Source organism: Miscanthus floridulus, chromosome 6, assembly GCF_019320115.1.
Source record: "Miscanthus floridulus cultivar M001 chromosome 6, ASM1932011v1, whole genome shotgun sequence".
NCBI classification, from domain to species: Eukaryota; Viridiplantae; Streptophyta; class Magnoliopsida; order Poales; family Poaceae; genus Miscanthus; species Miscanthus floridulus.
In genome coordinates, this window is record NC_089585.1 from 105950556 (window position 1) to 105966406 (window position 15851).

Genomic DNA, 15851 nt, shown 5'->3' on the forward strand with positions numbered 1-15851 from the left:
AGCTCGTGGGTTGCCCCCAACCCACTAGAAGATGCAGCCGCCGCAACATCATGCGACGATCGAACCACCGCCAGCTCCCACGACAGTGGGATGGCCGATGGCTCCACCCTAGTGCCTACTCGCTAGAGTAGGCGATCTCCACTATCTCGACTCCATGGCCTATCGACGGATGTTTTGCCTCTAGCCTGGCCATGTCTCCTCCTGACCCCTCTAGCTCTTACTAGGAGGGCGAGCCGTGTGTTCCTCCCCCAAGTGAGGTAGGGAGCCTGGTCTCCCTCCTCTCTTCCACCATGGCTATTGAGGGAGGGATCACAAGGGTCACCTCTAACCCAGCCTCTGCCATCACCATAGGGATCACCGCCATCACCATCGCCACCGCCGTACTCACGACCGGCTAGGAGGGCGCAACCCCTAGAAGGGAAGGGCGCACCATAGCCAGTCTGCTTTCCTCACCGCTCATCATGACTTGCTGTAGGCTGGGCCTCCACTCCTCCCGCATGGGAGGTGAGGTGATGCCTAGTCCTATCAATCCCTGGCTGCTATTAAAAAAGTATAGGTCAGTCGCGTAAAAAGAACTCAATTGTGAGATCGAAAAGGAACAAAGATGCATACCTGGACGAAAGTGGCATGGCCCTAAAGCCCCAACCCGCTGGTAACGAGCCCACTGAATGAGGACCGCTCATGGGTCGCGACCCGCGCCCCCTCACATCGACCGAGGGAGGAGCCGACCCGACCAATTCGCGATTAGCCCATGAGTCACCACGACCGCCGGCTCATGGCGCACCTACCGGGGCAACTAATGGGGCATCTCCCTATTGTGGGTCACACACATGCACTGACCCTAAAGATGCAGGGGTACGAGCACACTCCTCTGACCGGTCGGCGTGCCCCGCCATGCTCAGAGCAGGGAGGGCGAAGCCAATGACCCCTCTGAAGGGCGCGACAACCACGCCCGCTTCGCCTCTCGCTCGACGGCGGCGTCTGAGCTTGTGGTGAGCTTCCTTGATGTGGGAGCATCACTGCGCCTCTCCGCATCCTGCCCACCGCTGGTGGGCCTAGCCATAGGCTCATGACACTCCACTAAGGTCGCAACGATGCCCCGGTCTCCTTCATTCTCGGAGGAGCTCGCGTTGCCACCCATCTCCATCGGCTCCTCCTACTCGAGCTACGCCTCCATGTCACTTTGGTTTTCACCGGCCCGTACCGGCTAGGCGATCTCCTTCTCCTTCTCGTGCCTCCTCCGGGCCTTCTCAGCTATCTTCTTCTTTTTGGCAACCGTTGCCTCTTTCAGAGTGGCTTGCCGAGCTACGCCCTCTAGCCCCCTCGAAAGATGTGGCCGGGACTTGTAACCCGCGAGTCCCTACGAAACAGACGACTCGAAGTCAAAATATAGGAGAACAAAGGCAAAAAGGACATGAAATGAGAAGAGGGAAGCATACTAGATTGGACAGCTTCATGGTGTGAAGGGGTTTGGGCTTTCCTTCAAGGGACTCTTTGTCCCTCAGTTGCAGCACCCGGTCGAGCTGACTCCAGACTTCATACTTTGCCAACTCCTTCGACGACGTGCGGTCAGGATCTGTTGGGTCAGAGCAGGCCACATCGGTCGCCTCCTCTCCGCCAACGGGGTGACTCGACGGAGGAAGAAAGTGTGGAACACCCATAGCCCATCGAGGCCATGCTGCACCAGCTTCTAGAGGTCCGCCTCGATGACCTCCAGCTTATTCTGCTAACTGGACGGTGAAAGCTCTAGTTTGGTTTTGGTAAATTGATGAAACCCTAAGTGCTAACCTAGTTTATCAAGTGATTATGAGATAGATAGCACACTCCAAGTGGTGAAGCAAATGAAGATCATAACATGATGATGATACCATGATGATGATCAAGTGCTTGGACTTGAAAAGAAGAAAGAGAAAAATAAAAATGTCAAGGCAAAGGTATAAACCATAGGAGCTATTTTGTTTTGGTGATCAAGACACTTAGAGAGTGTGGTCACATTTAGGATTAATAGCCATACTATTAAGAGGGGGTGAAACTCGTATCGGAATGCGGTTATCAAAGTGCCACTAGATGCTCTAACTCATTGCATATGCATTTAGGATCTAGTGGAGTCCTAACACCCTTGAAAATGTTTGTGAAAATTTGCTAACACATGTGCACAAGGTGATACACTTGGTGGTTGGCACATTTGATCAAGGGTGATGAAGTTTGGGAGCAAGGGTAAGAAACTCCACCGGTGCCCTAGACAGAAAAGACGGAGGTCACTGGGAGTGACTAGACGCTGGCCACGGTTGGATCGGCGCGTCCGGTCAGATGTATCAGTGAAGACACTGGCGTCGGTCAAACGACCGGATGCTAGGTCGCTCTGTGATCGGACGCTGGCAGGGTGCATTCGGTCAGTGCTGACGTACACTGATCTGAGGCACACAAAGGAGACGTTGAATGACCAAACGCTGGGTGAGTACGATCGGGCATGACCGGACATGTCTGGTTGTGAAAATTCATGTTTGGAACCTTACTGAAAACGACCGGACGCTGAGGTCTAGCATCCGGTCACTCTCTAACTGACGCGTCCGGTCAACTGATGACCGTTGAAATCTGATAAACAATATTTGAAGCAGGGGACACGTGGTATGAATCACGTGACCGGACGCTGAGGGCCAGCGTCCGGTCGATTGGACCGGAGCGTCCGGTCACCCCGCATTGTGCCCAGTGAAAGGGTACAACGACTCTATTTCATGGGGGCTTCTATTTAAGCCCCATGGCCAGTTGAAGCTCACACCTTTTGGCCATTTTCATTAACATAGCAACCTTGTGAGCTTAGCTAAAGCCCTTCCACTCATCTCCATCATTGATTCATCATCTTTGTGAGATTGGGAGAGAATCCAAGTGCATTGCTTGAGTGTTTGCATCTAGAGGCACTTGTTGTTTGTGTTTCGCTCGGGTTTCGCTTGTTACTCTTGGTGGTTGCCGCCACCTAGACGGCTTGGAGCAGCGAGGATCGTTGAGCGGAGGGTGGTGATTGTCTCCGGCTCCGATCGTGGTGATTGTGAGGGGTTCTTGACCTTTCATCGGCGGAAAGCCAAAATGTACTCTAATGGATTGCTCGTGGCTTGTGTGATCCTCATCTTGTGTTGGTTGTGTGGCACCCTATTGAGGGTTTGGCGTGTGAAGCCAATTAGCGCATGAACCTCCAAGTGAGTGAATCGCCACAATAAGGACTAGCTTGCCGGCAAGCAAGTGAACCTCGGTAAAAATCATTGTGTTCATCATTGATTCTGAGGTGATTGGTCTTCATTGTTATTCATCCTTGTGATTGATTGATTCCTTCATCTACGCGGTGGTATAATCTTCTTGATCACTCTCTTTACATTACCGCAAACTAGTTGTCAAGCTCTTTAGTGTAGCCAGTTGTGAGAGCTTGCATGCTTGATTGGTGTGGCTCTTTAGTTAGCCTTTGAGAGCACACTAACATAGAGTAGTGTCATAGCTATTGTATGAATAGACACTATCTAAACTAGAATTGTGATAGGTGGCTTGCCTTTTGAGTAGGCTAGCGCAACACCCCCCTCTAGCCATTAGGACCTTTCAGAGGGCCCCCACGACCAGCTCTCCTGCCTCTCCGGCCTTCTTTCAGTGAATGGTGGGAACGACGCCTCCTCTGGGTTCCTGATGTAGAACCACTCCCCATGCCACCTCTGATTGGACTAAACCTAACATGCCTTAGGCAATTGAAGCGAACAACAAGCACACAAAATTGCATATGAGAACATGCACCAAACAAGGGTACATAGTTCCTTCGACTAAACCTAACATGCCTTAGGTAATTTAACCAAACAACAAACATATGGATATGACATGTGAATAAGATAGGTTCATCCTAGTAGTGTGACCACATAGCAAATTGTGTTGCACCTTCTCCACAGTAGCATGAGATGGCACTTGGATAACAAACGAAATTAAGAAAAAAATTACCTGAGATGGCACTTTGATAACGGGCGGTCGAAGGTGGAGGGGGTGGCCTCACGGGAAGGCTGGTGAGGGGGGGGGGGAGGGCGGCAGCGCCGCTAGGCGTGGTCGCCGGCGGCCCGCAGGCCGGCGGGGATGCCGAGGAGAAGCGGGGACCGCCCTCGCTGCCGGTGCGCGTTGAGGATGACGATGGGGTGACGAGGGCGACCGAGGGAGCAGAGGGGGCGTGAGGGAGCGGACAGGCGCGCAGAGAACGGCGGGCGACGGCCTGCTGTGGTAGCGCGAGCGGCTTGACGGCGGCGGCGGGCAAGCTGGCGGTGGGGGGGGGGGAGAGAGAAAGAGTGTGAGAGAGAGGGAGAGACAGAGGGGCTTCTGCCTGTGTAGGTTTAATAGGTCGGCGCCATAGATCTTGGCTCTGAGGTCGACAACACATATCTGTGGCTCCAAGCTCGACGCCAAGATTTGTGGCTCCGACCTACCGGCCACGTCAGCGCCACCTCGGTTGCCATGCTGTGTGCGGCCAGGCACCTCGGCGTTATTGGCAGTGGCGACGAGACGTGTTACCTCAGAGCCATGCGTTCTGACGTCGACCCCAGGATCAAAGATCAGTTTAGGTCACCTAGGGATTAAACGTAATTTTTTTTAAAAAAAAGGTTAAATTGAAAAAAAATTGGGCAAGACCTCCTACCATTTGTTTTTCGATTAGCTCCCATGCCTATCCGGGTTGCTGACGTGTCAGATGCACGTGAGGCGCGGCGTGGTTCGCGTGCTCAAAGTAGGCACCCCGCCTGTAAAAGAAAGTGCGCGTACCGGTCGGGTGGTGTAGGCCGTCGCCTCCCTGTTCCGTCGGTGCAGCGTCTAGCTCGGTCGGCAGGCTACACGTTCTCCGGCCGTCGAGTGAGGGGATCCGACAAGTTAAAAGCTGCGAGCATCTACTACTGGTGAGTAATTACGCTGAGTTTGCCTGGGTGCATAGTGCACTTGCCAATGATTTGGGGTGTTTGGGCGGGCAAATTGGCCCGGTGGATAGGATACGAGAATATAAAGAGCGAGTGAGGGGACCTGAGTGGCAGGACGCGCCGCTCGTGGTCTGGTCGTTTGCCGGAACGGCTAGGGGGGTGTTTTCCCATCGGATGTTTGACACATACATGAAGTATTAAATATAGACGAAAAAATAACTAATTACACAGATTGTGGCTAATTTGCGAGATGAATTTTTTAAGCCTAATTAGTTCATGATTTGACAATGTGGTGCTACAGTAAATATGTGCTAATGGCGGATTAATTAGGCTTAATAAATTCGTCTCGTAAATTAGTCTCCATCTATGTAATTAGTTTTATAATTAACTCATATTTAATTCTCCTAAATAACATTCGAACGTCCGATATGATATGTACTAAAATTTACTCCGTGAACCAAACACCCCTAGATCGCAGGAGAATAATGCCGGTCCCTGTAGGGTGCGCCCGCCCTCCGCGACGGCGCACACAGCACAGACACACCGCGGAACGGCGTCGAGCTCGCGGCGGCCCATGGGCGGATGCTCGAAACTCGAATCTCGAATCATTACTCCAGATTCTGCTGCAGCATCTGTCAAATGGAGACGGGAGGGTCGATTCAGGATTCTTGCCGGTACTGCGCATGGCAAGGAGGCGCTGAAAGCGAGGAGGCCCATGCGCCGCCTTCCCGTGCGCTGTCAGAATCTAGCAGCGTCTTATTCGTATTTTTTTCTCTAATAAATCAGGCCCACAGTACTTTTAGCTATGACTTATTAGCCAAACGAACAGAGCTCTTAATCTTTTTTTTTTATAACAACTCTTGATCTTGGTTGAGTGCGGCTTCGCCTCTTTCTGTCAGTATAAGGGCATGTTTGGAATATAGAAATTTCATGGAAATCTTATAGGAATTTTATATGAATCAGTTTAATTTCATAACAAAACACAGGAACATAATTTTTTTCCTACAATCCAAACAGGCCCTAAGCGGTAAAACGGACAGCCAAAGAACGCGACTATCACCCTGTTCGTTTCGCTGAAATTTGACTTATGCTGATGCTTATGCTAATTTGTTGTGAGAGAAAACACTGTTAGTTCGTTAAAAGATATTGCTGAAGTTGTTCTCGAGCTTATCGGAGAGACTGAGAAATGGCAGAACAAACGGCACTAGTTGTTCCATTTTCGAATGGTCCGCGAATTGCCCAGCTTCTTAGAACGTCGTCGGTCGTCTAATTCTACTTTTATTTAGGATCCATTGAATATAGAAATTTCACAAAAGTCATATAAATTTATAAAAGTAAGTTTATTTTTAAAGAAAAAATATTTGTGCATTCTAAAGGAGGCCTTAGTGGTGAACGCCATGCAGCAGCGAGGAGTAACGACGCTGACATTCGTAGTTTCTTTTTTTTTCAATTGATAATGCATGCGCAGGTGTTATACTACTCATGATACTACCCACGGGCGGACGTACACCGCCCACGCTTCTCAAGTGGAGCAAGTAGATAGCGCCGCAAAGCATATTACATATCCTCGCGTCCAAATGAGATGAGCAACTTATCTTGAAGCGCCGGGGGCTAACCAGCGGTACGTCGTTTTCGTCGGCGTCAGCCCTAAAAGCGTACGATGAAATCTTCGGCGGTGACCTCAGTAATATGCAAGCACTACGTGAGTTGTTCCCACCGGATGACGATATGGGTGGGCGCAAGTAGCGCCGCCGCCGCCGCTCGGCAGCCCAGCCATAGCCTCCTAGCCGGCGCTGCAATTCAGGTTGATCAGTGTCCAATGTAACAGCATAGTTTTTAGTACATTAGAGAGGGTCTGAGAATCCATGTACAATCTTCTGACCCCCTAGGGCGCCGTTAAGGCATGTTGTATTAAACTTTTTCTCTACATTAATACAAAGACGCGCAAACCTTTTGCATGATCAAGAAAAAATATTACTCATGATGCATACGCTTAGGTTCATATGCCACTGAGTGCTGAACAAGTAAGATCCTGTTCTGCAGCACTACTTCAGCAATACTTTTCAGCGAATAAATAGTATTTTCCTCTCACAATAAGTCAGCATAAGCCAAATTTCAGCAAAATGAAGAGGGCCTAAGCTTTCCCTGACATATTAGATGATGAATTGAACAAAAGACTATAGCAGGGTGGATCAAACGAATCTAAAGCCTTCTAGGTCACTCAAGCCCCCATGGCACACAATCTTTTCCCTATCAAATCCTAACCACCATCACCACCACAACTGAGTATGCTAAGCGAATCTCCTTTCCTCCAACAAGCTTTGCTAGAGGATAGACTCACAGCTTGATGTACTTTAGTGCACTAGCTAGCTACATTTTCCATCACTAAACTGCTAGGAGCACATCTATACTTGCACTAGCTGCGATGAAAAGTTGCGAGTAAACACTTGTATAGCTTCCATATCAACTAGGAGCACTATAGCACTACTCCCATGCTACGATCAGCATGTGGATATGTTGTGGGCTAATCTCAGTTGTGCATAGACAATAGGGTAGCCATAGCCGTCCGTAGGCAGAATCTTGCCTAATCCCGTCGCGGCATAAACTAGCAGTTGAGCCGGGACTTGGGAACCAGAGCTCCAATCAAACAACGCTCGATTACGGACACCGCATCGTGTGTGCCGCCGCACAAGCGCTTGCTGCGCTTCTGACTTCTCCCATCTCCATGCACATGCATCTCGGCATCTGGGCACTGGGCTCTGTCTTTGGCCCGGACAAAAGTAGCTTTGCAGCCGCACGCTCGAGTTCACTCGCCAGCGGCCAGGCTTTTTGTTCCTCCTGCATCGCCTTTGCTGCTTGCTCTCCATCTATCTGAACTCGATTTTGCACGTACTAGTACGACTGTACGAGTACGGAGTACTCCACTGTTTTCCTGCAGGCTGCAGCTGAACCATGAACTGACAAATGGAGCCGGAACAAGAAGTGAGCCCTGGGTCCTGGGATCGAAAGGAAATGCCCGGACAAGGGCACGGGCCACGGGCGGGCAGCAAATTTGAATTTGGCCGTGTCAGGAGCCGCTGGGCATCTTTCCAGTACGAGCACTATTTTGTGGGGTTTTTTTTTGTCAATTGTGAATACCAACGTGTTTATAATGCACGTCATGGAATCTCTTTCTAGCAGCAGCGTTAAACAAAAGAATAGTCCGTCAGACTTCTGATCTTGCTCAAATTTGTTATTGCCGAACTTCTCCAATATTTTTGCTGCGGTCTTTGTAGATAAACGAAATAAAAGATGAACAACTCAGAGACGGGCCCGATTTTAACGTGTAAAAGAAAGTGCACATCAAGAGGCTTGAGCCCGCTGTGCTACGGCAATTGCACCAAGTTTCAACTGCCGCTCCTACTTCCTCATACAACCCGCCAGACCACAAAAGCTGAGCTCATGCGATCCATCGTGAAAAAGAAAAAAAAAACCAAGCCGATCCCGGATCTCAGATCTGGCAAACACGCAAAGGTCCCTGCCGCTCGTCATCTGGCCTGTTTCCAGATCAAAGCCCGTGAATGAATCCAGCAGCAGCAATCATGAATGCCAGGTCCCAGGTGCAACCCTTTCCTGACGCTGGAAAATCTTTGCATTAACAGAGATCGAGAGAGACACGTCAATCTGTCGGTACAAGTCATTCCAGTGAGAAGGACCAGATAATTGAGCCTTCTTGCACTTGCACGGAAGCAATTTCAGGGTAACAACAGACATTGAACGACAGTACTAGAGGTCAAGCAAAAGATCTGGTTAGGTGCAAAGGATCTATGCAGGTGATGGCTCAACCAAAAACAGCAGAAAAATAGCCAGCACCAACTGACTGTCCTGTGCTCTAAAACTGTCAGCGCTCTTTACAAATGCAACATGTGATGCATGCTGCAATGCTAACCACTGCTGCTTTGACAAAAAGGCCCTGGTGCAGAAATGCTGAGAACAGGTAGTACACCATTTGAAGGCCAAAGCAAAGAAGATTGTTCTCGAACCTGTTTCAGTGAAAGTGACTAATAATGCACATGATTGATAATAGGCAAAACCACGAAACCTTCAAGTGTCCTTCAGATCCACTTAACTAGCTGAGACAAGCAGTAGCTATTGTATTCTGAGGTTTATGGTTAGTTCTTTAAGGTATGACCGTACGAGAGTTTACCACGCTACAATCCAGGACAAGGGACAACTGGACAAGAAGTAGGAGAACAGCGCAAATCAGAATCGAGCACATCATCATAATATTATTGAAGTTCCAATCAGGTCAACGTTGATGTCAGTGAATAAATGTGATTTACATATTACATTGGACCCATTTTTATTTTACGAATTTAACCGTCCCTGATCAAATTTGTTGGCTCGCTTAGAACGTACTTTGGAAGTTCATATTTAGCACCTGCAATATAGCATACAAGGTGATTAATAATTTGAAAAGTCACCAGATTACACCAAACCATGATATGTATACACAATACCTCTTTCATCATAGCAAAGTGTCATGTCAGAATTTGATACAATGATGCCAGCGCTATCCACTATGGTTTGTGCAAGCGCTAAATCAGAATCTGCAGCAGCTCTAAGTGCGTCCCAAATCTCTGGAAAAATACGAAGTTAATTTTAGTGTAACAAAAACACCGCAGCAAACAGTTCTTTGACTATTTGATTGTATTTAATTTTCTGTTATCATGGTAACGGAAATGGGAGGAGCCACGTTTCATAAAAAAAAATTATTGTATCTAGCGTGTTCAGTGTGTGTCATCAGCAGAACATAAATATTTTTATGTAAACAAGACCATACACTTCAGTAAATTCATGAAAGTTTCAAAGCATCTACATGTTCTAAACCTTTTCCGCATAATAATAAAGTAAAATTACAAAACAGCACGAGTTTAGAAGTATACTCATGACAAATTTGCATGATGGTCACAAATTCAAAACCGTCGAAAGCTGTTCATTCCCTGAGTGGTATAGCAGATGTCAATTTCTACTCTTGTTACATGGTCAGCTATGAACTTATGGTGCCTCTACATACATATTTCTTTTCCTTTTAAGACAACAGTTGATATGTCAAATTTAACACCAACTTGGGGGTGAACTGCCAAGACAGCAAAATCAACAATATTTTGACGTGAACTCAAAGTATTGTGCTGCACACATTTATTTAGCAAAGCCCAGTCGAATCAGACTGGCCCATCATCTGAGGTGGGGAAAAAAGAGTGGTCCAACATGCAGTATAAATGCATCACAGATTCACTAATAAATGCCGACAGTAGAAAACTGAGCCCTTGTTTAGTTGGACCCCAAAATCCAAAAAGTTGCTACAGTACCTGTCACATCGAATGTTTGCGGCCCGTGCATGGAGTATTAAATGTAGACGAAAAGAAAAACTAATTACACAGTTTGGTGGGAAATTACAAGACGAACGTTTTAAGCCTAATTAGTTAATGTTTGGACACTATTTGCCAAATAAAAACGAAGGTGCTACAGTAGCCCCGAAATCCAAATTTCGCGAACTAAACACGGGCTGAAGCTGCTATCAGTAAATATACAATGTACCTTTCTGTCCACCATAGTGAGGAGCAGTGTCCCAAAATTCATCACACATCCGTCTGAGTTGTGCTGGTGTTATTGCTTGGGTGTGCTTCCAAGGCTTTGGTTTTTTCAACTTCTTACCGTTATCTGAGACAGAGAAAATGTTGAGCATTAATAAGTGAGTATATCAGCACGACGATTTCCATTGTAAATAAGCAATGCCATCGGACCACATTCGACCAAGCTAATGCTATCAAGAAAAAAAAAAAACTCAACCGGGGGGTTAAGACTGCCCCCGCAGCATTATAAATAAGAAGAAGGACCTTCTCACCCGGCCGAGAAAACCCCCGAACCCCTGCCCCCACCCTTACACGGTGGCTTTCCGTCGCCCAAGTGAGAATTGGGCCGGTGCCCCCCCAGTGCTTTGGTTATGGGGACGGGCGAGGGGATTTTTTTAATCTCAGCCTGAAATTCGCTCCCACGGGGAGTCGAACCCAGGACCTGAGGAGTGCCGCTGGGTCACCTAACCGTTTGAGCTAGGCGCCCTTTGGCGCTGTCAAGAAACATACAAGGGATGTGCACAAAACGTGGCCAAATATCGTTCTACCTCCAAGCATTGACCTATGATAGATGTCATTTTTGCTCTTTCTAAACAAAGATCTGAGCATGCTGACGAAATATTTCCTCTATCTAAAAAATGATGATGCAATACTTGAACAGACCTGTTTAAAAACAAACCTATTAATTTCTCTAGTAAAAAGAAAGTGATGATTTGGATGCCAGCGCAGTAACTGATTTTCTTACAACATTAGTTTCAACTGTAGTTCCTCACAAAAAAAAGTTTCAACTGTAGTATATTTATGAACATATAATTTATATGCAAATGTTTTTTTTTTACAAATTTAAAAATTATCATTACCGCATGCCAAGTCATTTTTTTATAATAAAATGGTATCAACATATTATACGGTTGACCACATGCTTTCCAAAATACCACTATTTTTTGCCTGTAGTCTACAAGCATGTATGCGAAGGCACTAGTTTTGCACTCCTTAAATTCTTCACATGATGGTAGAAGATAAACATTTGTCCTCACCTAAACCTAACTCTCTAGATTTAAAAGCGATTTTCTTGAGGCATACAAAAATGTTACAGCTTGATGAACCTTCTAAAGTAATCTAAACTAGTACCGTAAGGATCCATCAGATCAGAATAATAAAAAAGGGTGAAGTCGTGTCCCTTGTGGTTCAACAGCATGACTAGTGTTTTTCAAACAAGGAAAGGGGACTGCACAGGCAACCAATCTGCTATCGTCATCTTGCTCCTATCTGATCTGCACCTGATGGATAATGTAGGCGCAACCAAAATAATTATCTAACACAAAGCAAATCCTCTTAATCAATCAATGGCTTTCCTCCTAGAAATAGATCAAATTATCGCTTCAATTCATCTTGCATATCACTGTATCTCTGATTTCGCTACCCTAAGGAAAGAATTTTTGTTTAACCAATGAAATGGATTCCCTCCAACAACAAGAATAAACCATCATCTCAGCTAGCCATTCACACTGTATTACTGTCTCATCTTTAATCCTGCTGGGCATGAGCAGAGCTGCAGAAGTGCATCTGTCATATGAAGAATAAACTGTCAGGTCCAGTTACTTTTTAGACCAAAGGTATTCACCCCACTTTATTAGAAAGCGTAACGAGCACCAATGGTCCGAGGCTGGGGACACCAGCGTTACAGGAACGAACTAAGTCAAAAGCCCAGAACTTCTACCAACAAACTCCAGCTAAGAACTCAACAAATAGCCCAAAAACAACTAGGGAGAAAAGAATTCAGGTGGGGGGGGAAATAAAGACTACGCAAACAACATCCCCCAAACTGGATTACATAGACGCAACTCTCGAGGAGATATTATTCAGCATTCCGTCCGCCATCAGCATCATCTTCGGCTTGAGCAGGGGGCGCCACGACTTGGCCAGCAGCAGAGCCTTGTAGATCAGGGTCGACGGGGACGACACCACCTTCTTGTCGAAGACCAACTCATTGCGAGTTTTCCAAATAGACCATAAGGCTCCTGCTCCCTGATCTGTGTAGCTCTCTAAGCCCAGTTGTATGAATCATCTCATTGAAAGCATCTATCAACAGGAAATTAACATTCCCAGAAGAATTTTCCAGGTCCAGTTACTTTCATGACAACCAGTCATATCTTTGTCTCCCCAGCAACTGTATGATCTGCCTTTTGCCCAAAAGAGAACAGGTCCTCCCTTCAATTGCCTTGTGGCAATACTACAATACTAATATCTTCTCCCATCCCGTAACTGTTCGCTTGTTGGTTTCAGCCAGGCTTAATCAAGCCACCAACAGTGTTTTCCTCTCACAACAAACCAGCACCAGCCATCCAAATAAGCCCAGAAACCAACCAGCGAACACGCCTTCGAGATGGTCCTGGAGCTCAATTAACCATCGATAGCAGGCGTAGCTAATTCGAGTTACCAATCAGTACCCAGCTTATACAAGAACCAAGGACGCTAACAAACTAGCTACCCACTGTACTCTAAACTCGGTTCCAGAACCGAATTACAGAAGATGCAACGGTCATCTAACACAAGATCCCAATCTGAACCATACAGAAAACAACGGAAAAAGAAACAGTAGACTAGGCAGGAGGATAGACCTTCAGTCTTTGGAGTGGATCCAGTGCATCCCATGGCGGCGGCCGATCAGACGGTCATGCGACCACCCTCCCCCTTCTAGAAGCTTCTGGACTCGGTGGCGCGGCCGCGGGCGTAGCCGCGTAGGGATGGGATGACTTGGGGAGGGGAGCGACGTGCGAGAGAGCGGTGGAGAGCTGGAAAGCGGACGCGGAGCAGGAGGGGGCGGGGGACGGGACGGATGCATCGGTAGGTGGTCGCGCACGTTGCTAGTGCTAGCCAACAAAAACCGGTGCGGCGGTGCGGGTCTCCGCGGATACGCCGACGAACAAGGTGGTTTTGTTCTCTACTCCTCGGCTTCGGCCCCTTTGGTTCTTATTTTCTGAAGTTGGGTCCGTTGTATGTATGGGCTGGCCCGGCCGAGCGTACACAGTTCATAGCCCACAGTCGGACTGGTAACACAAATGGGCTTACAATAATTCAAGTGTTTCAGCCCTGTCTTAGGATGTGTTTGTTTTGAGGACAAGGGTGGATGAGATACGGTCATCTATGGATTTCGGGATATGGATATCATGTTGCTTGTTTAGTTGGATGGATGGAACGAGCTATTTTTCTGTTTGGTTGGATGGATGAGACTGCATGGGATAAGAATACTTGACTAATTATATCTATTATTTAAAAAATATTAATAATTAATTATACACTAATAAATATGTATGAATATAATCTTGTCATTATAATCACTAATTAAAAATAAAACATGTTAATTAGCATAATACTTGTCGGGTTCATAAACCCGGGGTCCTTCATGGACCTGCTTTTCAACAAAAGTTTGGTCCAGTAGATGATGCTGCGAACGGCGCGCAACTCCTGAGCCGGCCCAAAAAACCTAACGACAGGCCAGGGGCGATCCAATCTCCGACCGGAAGGCCTGGCCAAAGAGGAACGACGCTCGCTTCCGACTCCGGCCCGCCTCTCCAACCGGAAGGTCTGGCCAAAGAGAAACGACGCTCGCTTCCGACTCCGGCCCGCCTCTCCGACTGGAAGGCCTGGCCAGCTCGCCTTTGACTCCAGCGATCGCTTCCAACTCTGGCCCGTCTCTCCGACCGGAAGGCCTGGCCAAGGAGAAACGATGCTCGCTTTCGACTCCAACTCGCCTCTCTGACCGGGAGTATATCGAACCTCTACTTACAGCTTTTCTCCGACCAGGAGGCCAGAGCCGACTGGGGAACGACCGACCGGGGACGCCCGCTCGGTAAAGACCTAGGAAACGGATAGAGCAAGTAAGGCAGAGCGCTCTGATCAACCACAATATCAAGGGCCGTACCCTGCACACCTGCAGGACAGTACTGTCAGGCCGTGTCAGAAGGATGCACCGCAACCTTCCAGACATGTCAGAACATGAATAATATTATGGGCGCCGACATTTATCCTACAATATGGTAGGCGCCGACATCTGTTATACCAGAAGAAAACGATGAAACCTACCACATGCATCTGAACATCAACAGTGTTGTGGGCGCCGACAAACTACCTTGTACCCGACAACATGAGCAACAAGACTAGATAGCACGCATGCACTCTTTCTCTCACACTGTCTCTTGTAAAGTCGTCTCTTCATCTATAAAAGGGGATGCACTTCCTCCAAAAGAACGACAGACGATTCGACCACCAAGATCGATTAACGGACGATTCGACGACCAGGACAATCGATTCACAGCGTCAAACAACCTATGATTCAAACGATTCCAACAGAGTACACGCTCAAATACTTCACGCACGTATGAGCTCCCGTCTCTCTTGGCCCTTCGATCCAGAGTCCGACCGGACCTCTTGCACCTCCCATCTTACTCCCTCTCGTTTGTAACCCCACAGCAAACTTCGAGCACCTGGGCTCGGGAATAAAGTCACCGACCGACTCAAACTGGACGTAGGGCATGTTGCCTGAACCAGTATAAACTCCGCGTCATTGAGTGCTAGGCCACATCCGATCACAACGTACGATAAAACTATAAATATTTATGTGTTGATCACTTTCTGCACCGACAGTTGGCGCCGTCCGTGGGGAAGACACCGTATGTTCACAACTTTGGTCATCGGATGGCCCACTTGTCCACCGTCTTAGGCATGGCAGGCTCAAGCGATATGACTCGCTTCGGCTCGCTAGAGTTTTCTGAGCTCCCACCTATTGGGATGTGGGTTCCTCACATCTTCGAGCCTTCCTAGGCCTTTCTCTTTGGAAGCCTAGACTTCGTCGCCAATCGACTTGACGTGCTTCGCCTTCACGAAAAGGCGCTTGTTCTGGTGCCCATCGGAGGGGCGCCCTCCATCGGCTCTGGGCCACCTAGTGACCTCAACGACGAGGCGCCTACGCTTCACTCCAAGCCTACGCTAGGCTCAAACCCCACTGTAAGTAACGTACATGCTGTTATTTACCGACTATTTACTATTTTCCGCCGATTCTCCGGAGGAACCCTGTTGTCCCTACTGTGACCGCCATATGATCGGTTCCCCTATGACCTCGTGTCCCCCATGGATGCGTATGCATGAGGGCTCCGAAGGATGCTGGCGTTGCCCCCTCTCACATCCAAATTTGTGGGGATGGCAAGCTATGCACTCGCCTCTTTCCATGACCTCATGGATGATGATGTTGAGAGCGATGGCTCTAGCATCGGTGATGTCGTGGCACCTAGCCACCCTCTATCCCATGAGT

General features: G+C 47.9%; 1 protein-coding gene across 1 annotated transcript; it reads right to left on the bottom strand.

The window, feature by feature from the left end:
* Positions 1 to 9165: 9165 nt before the first annotated feature.
* LOC136458929 (uncharacterized) lies at positions 9166 to 13410 on the bottom strand. The gene is made up of 4 exons (XM_066458832.1): positions 13162 to 13410; positions 10506 to 10628; positions 9425 to 9544; positions 9166 to 9345 (listed from the first exon to the last, which is right to left on the bottom strand). The coding sequence occupies exons 1-4, from the start codon at positions 13193 to 13195 to the stop codon at positions 9281 to 9283; spliced, it is 342 nt and encodes a 113-aa protein (XP_066314929.1). The 5' UTR covers positions 13196 to 13410; the 3' UTR covers positions 9166 to 9280.
* Between the last annotated feature and the right edge of the window lie 2441 nt (positions 13411 to 15851).

Coding starts and splice junctions, on each gene's coding strand:
- LOC136458929 (XM_066458832.1), bottom strand. CDS start 13,195: ATGGGATGCACTGGATCCACTCCAAAGACTGAAG. Junction 10,629..13,161: donor ATCCACTCCAAAGACTGAAG/GTCTATCCTCCT, acceptor TCTCTGTCTCAG/ATAACGGTAAGAAGTTGAAA. Junction 9,545..10,505: donor TCACTATGGTGGACAGAAAG/GTACATTGTATA, acceptor GTATTTTTCCAG/AGATTTGGGACGCACTTAGA.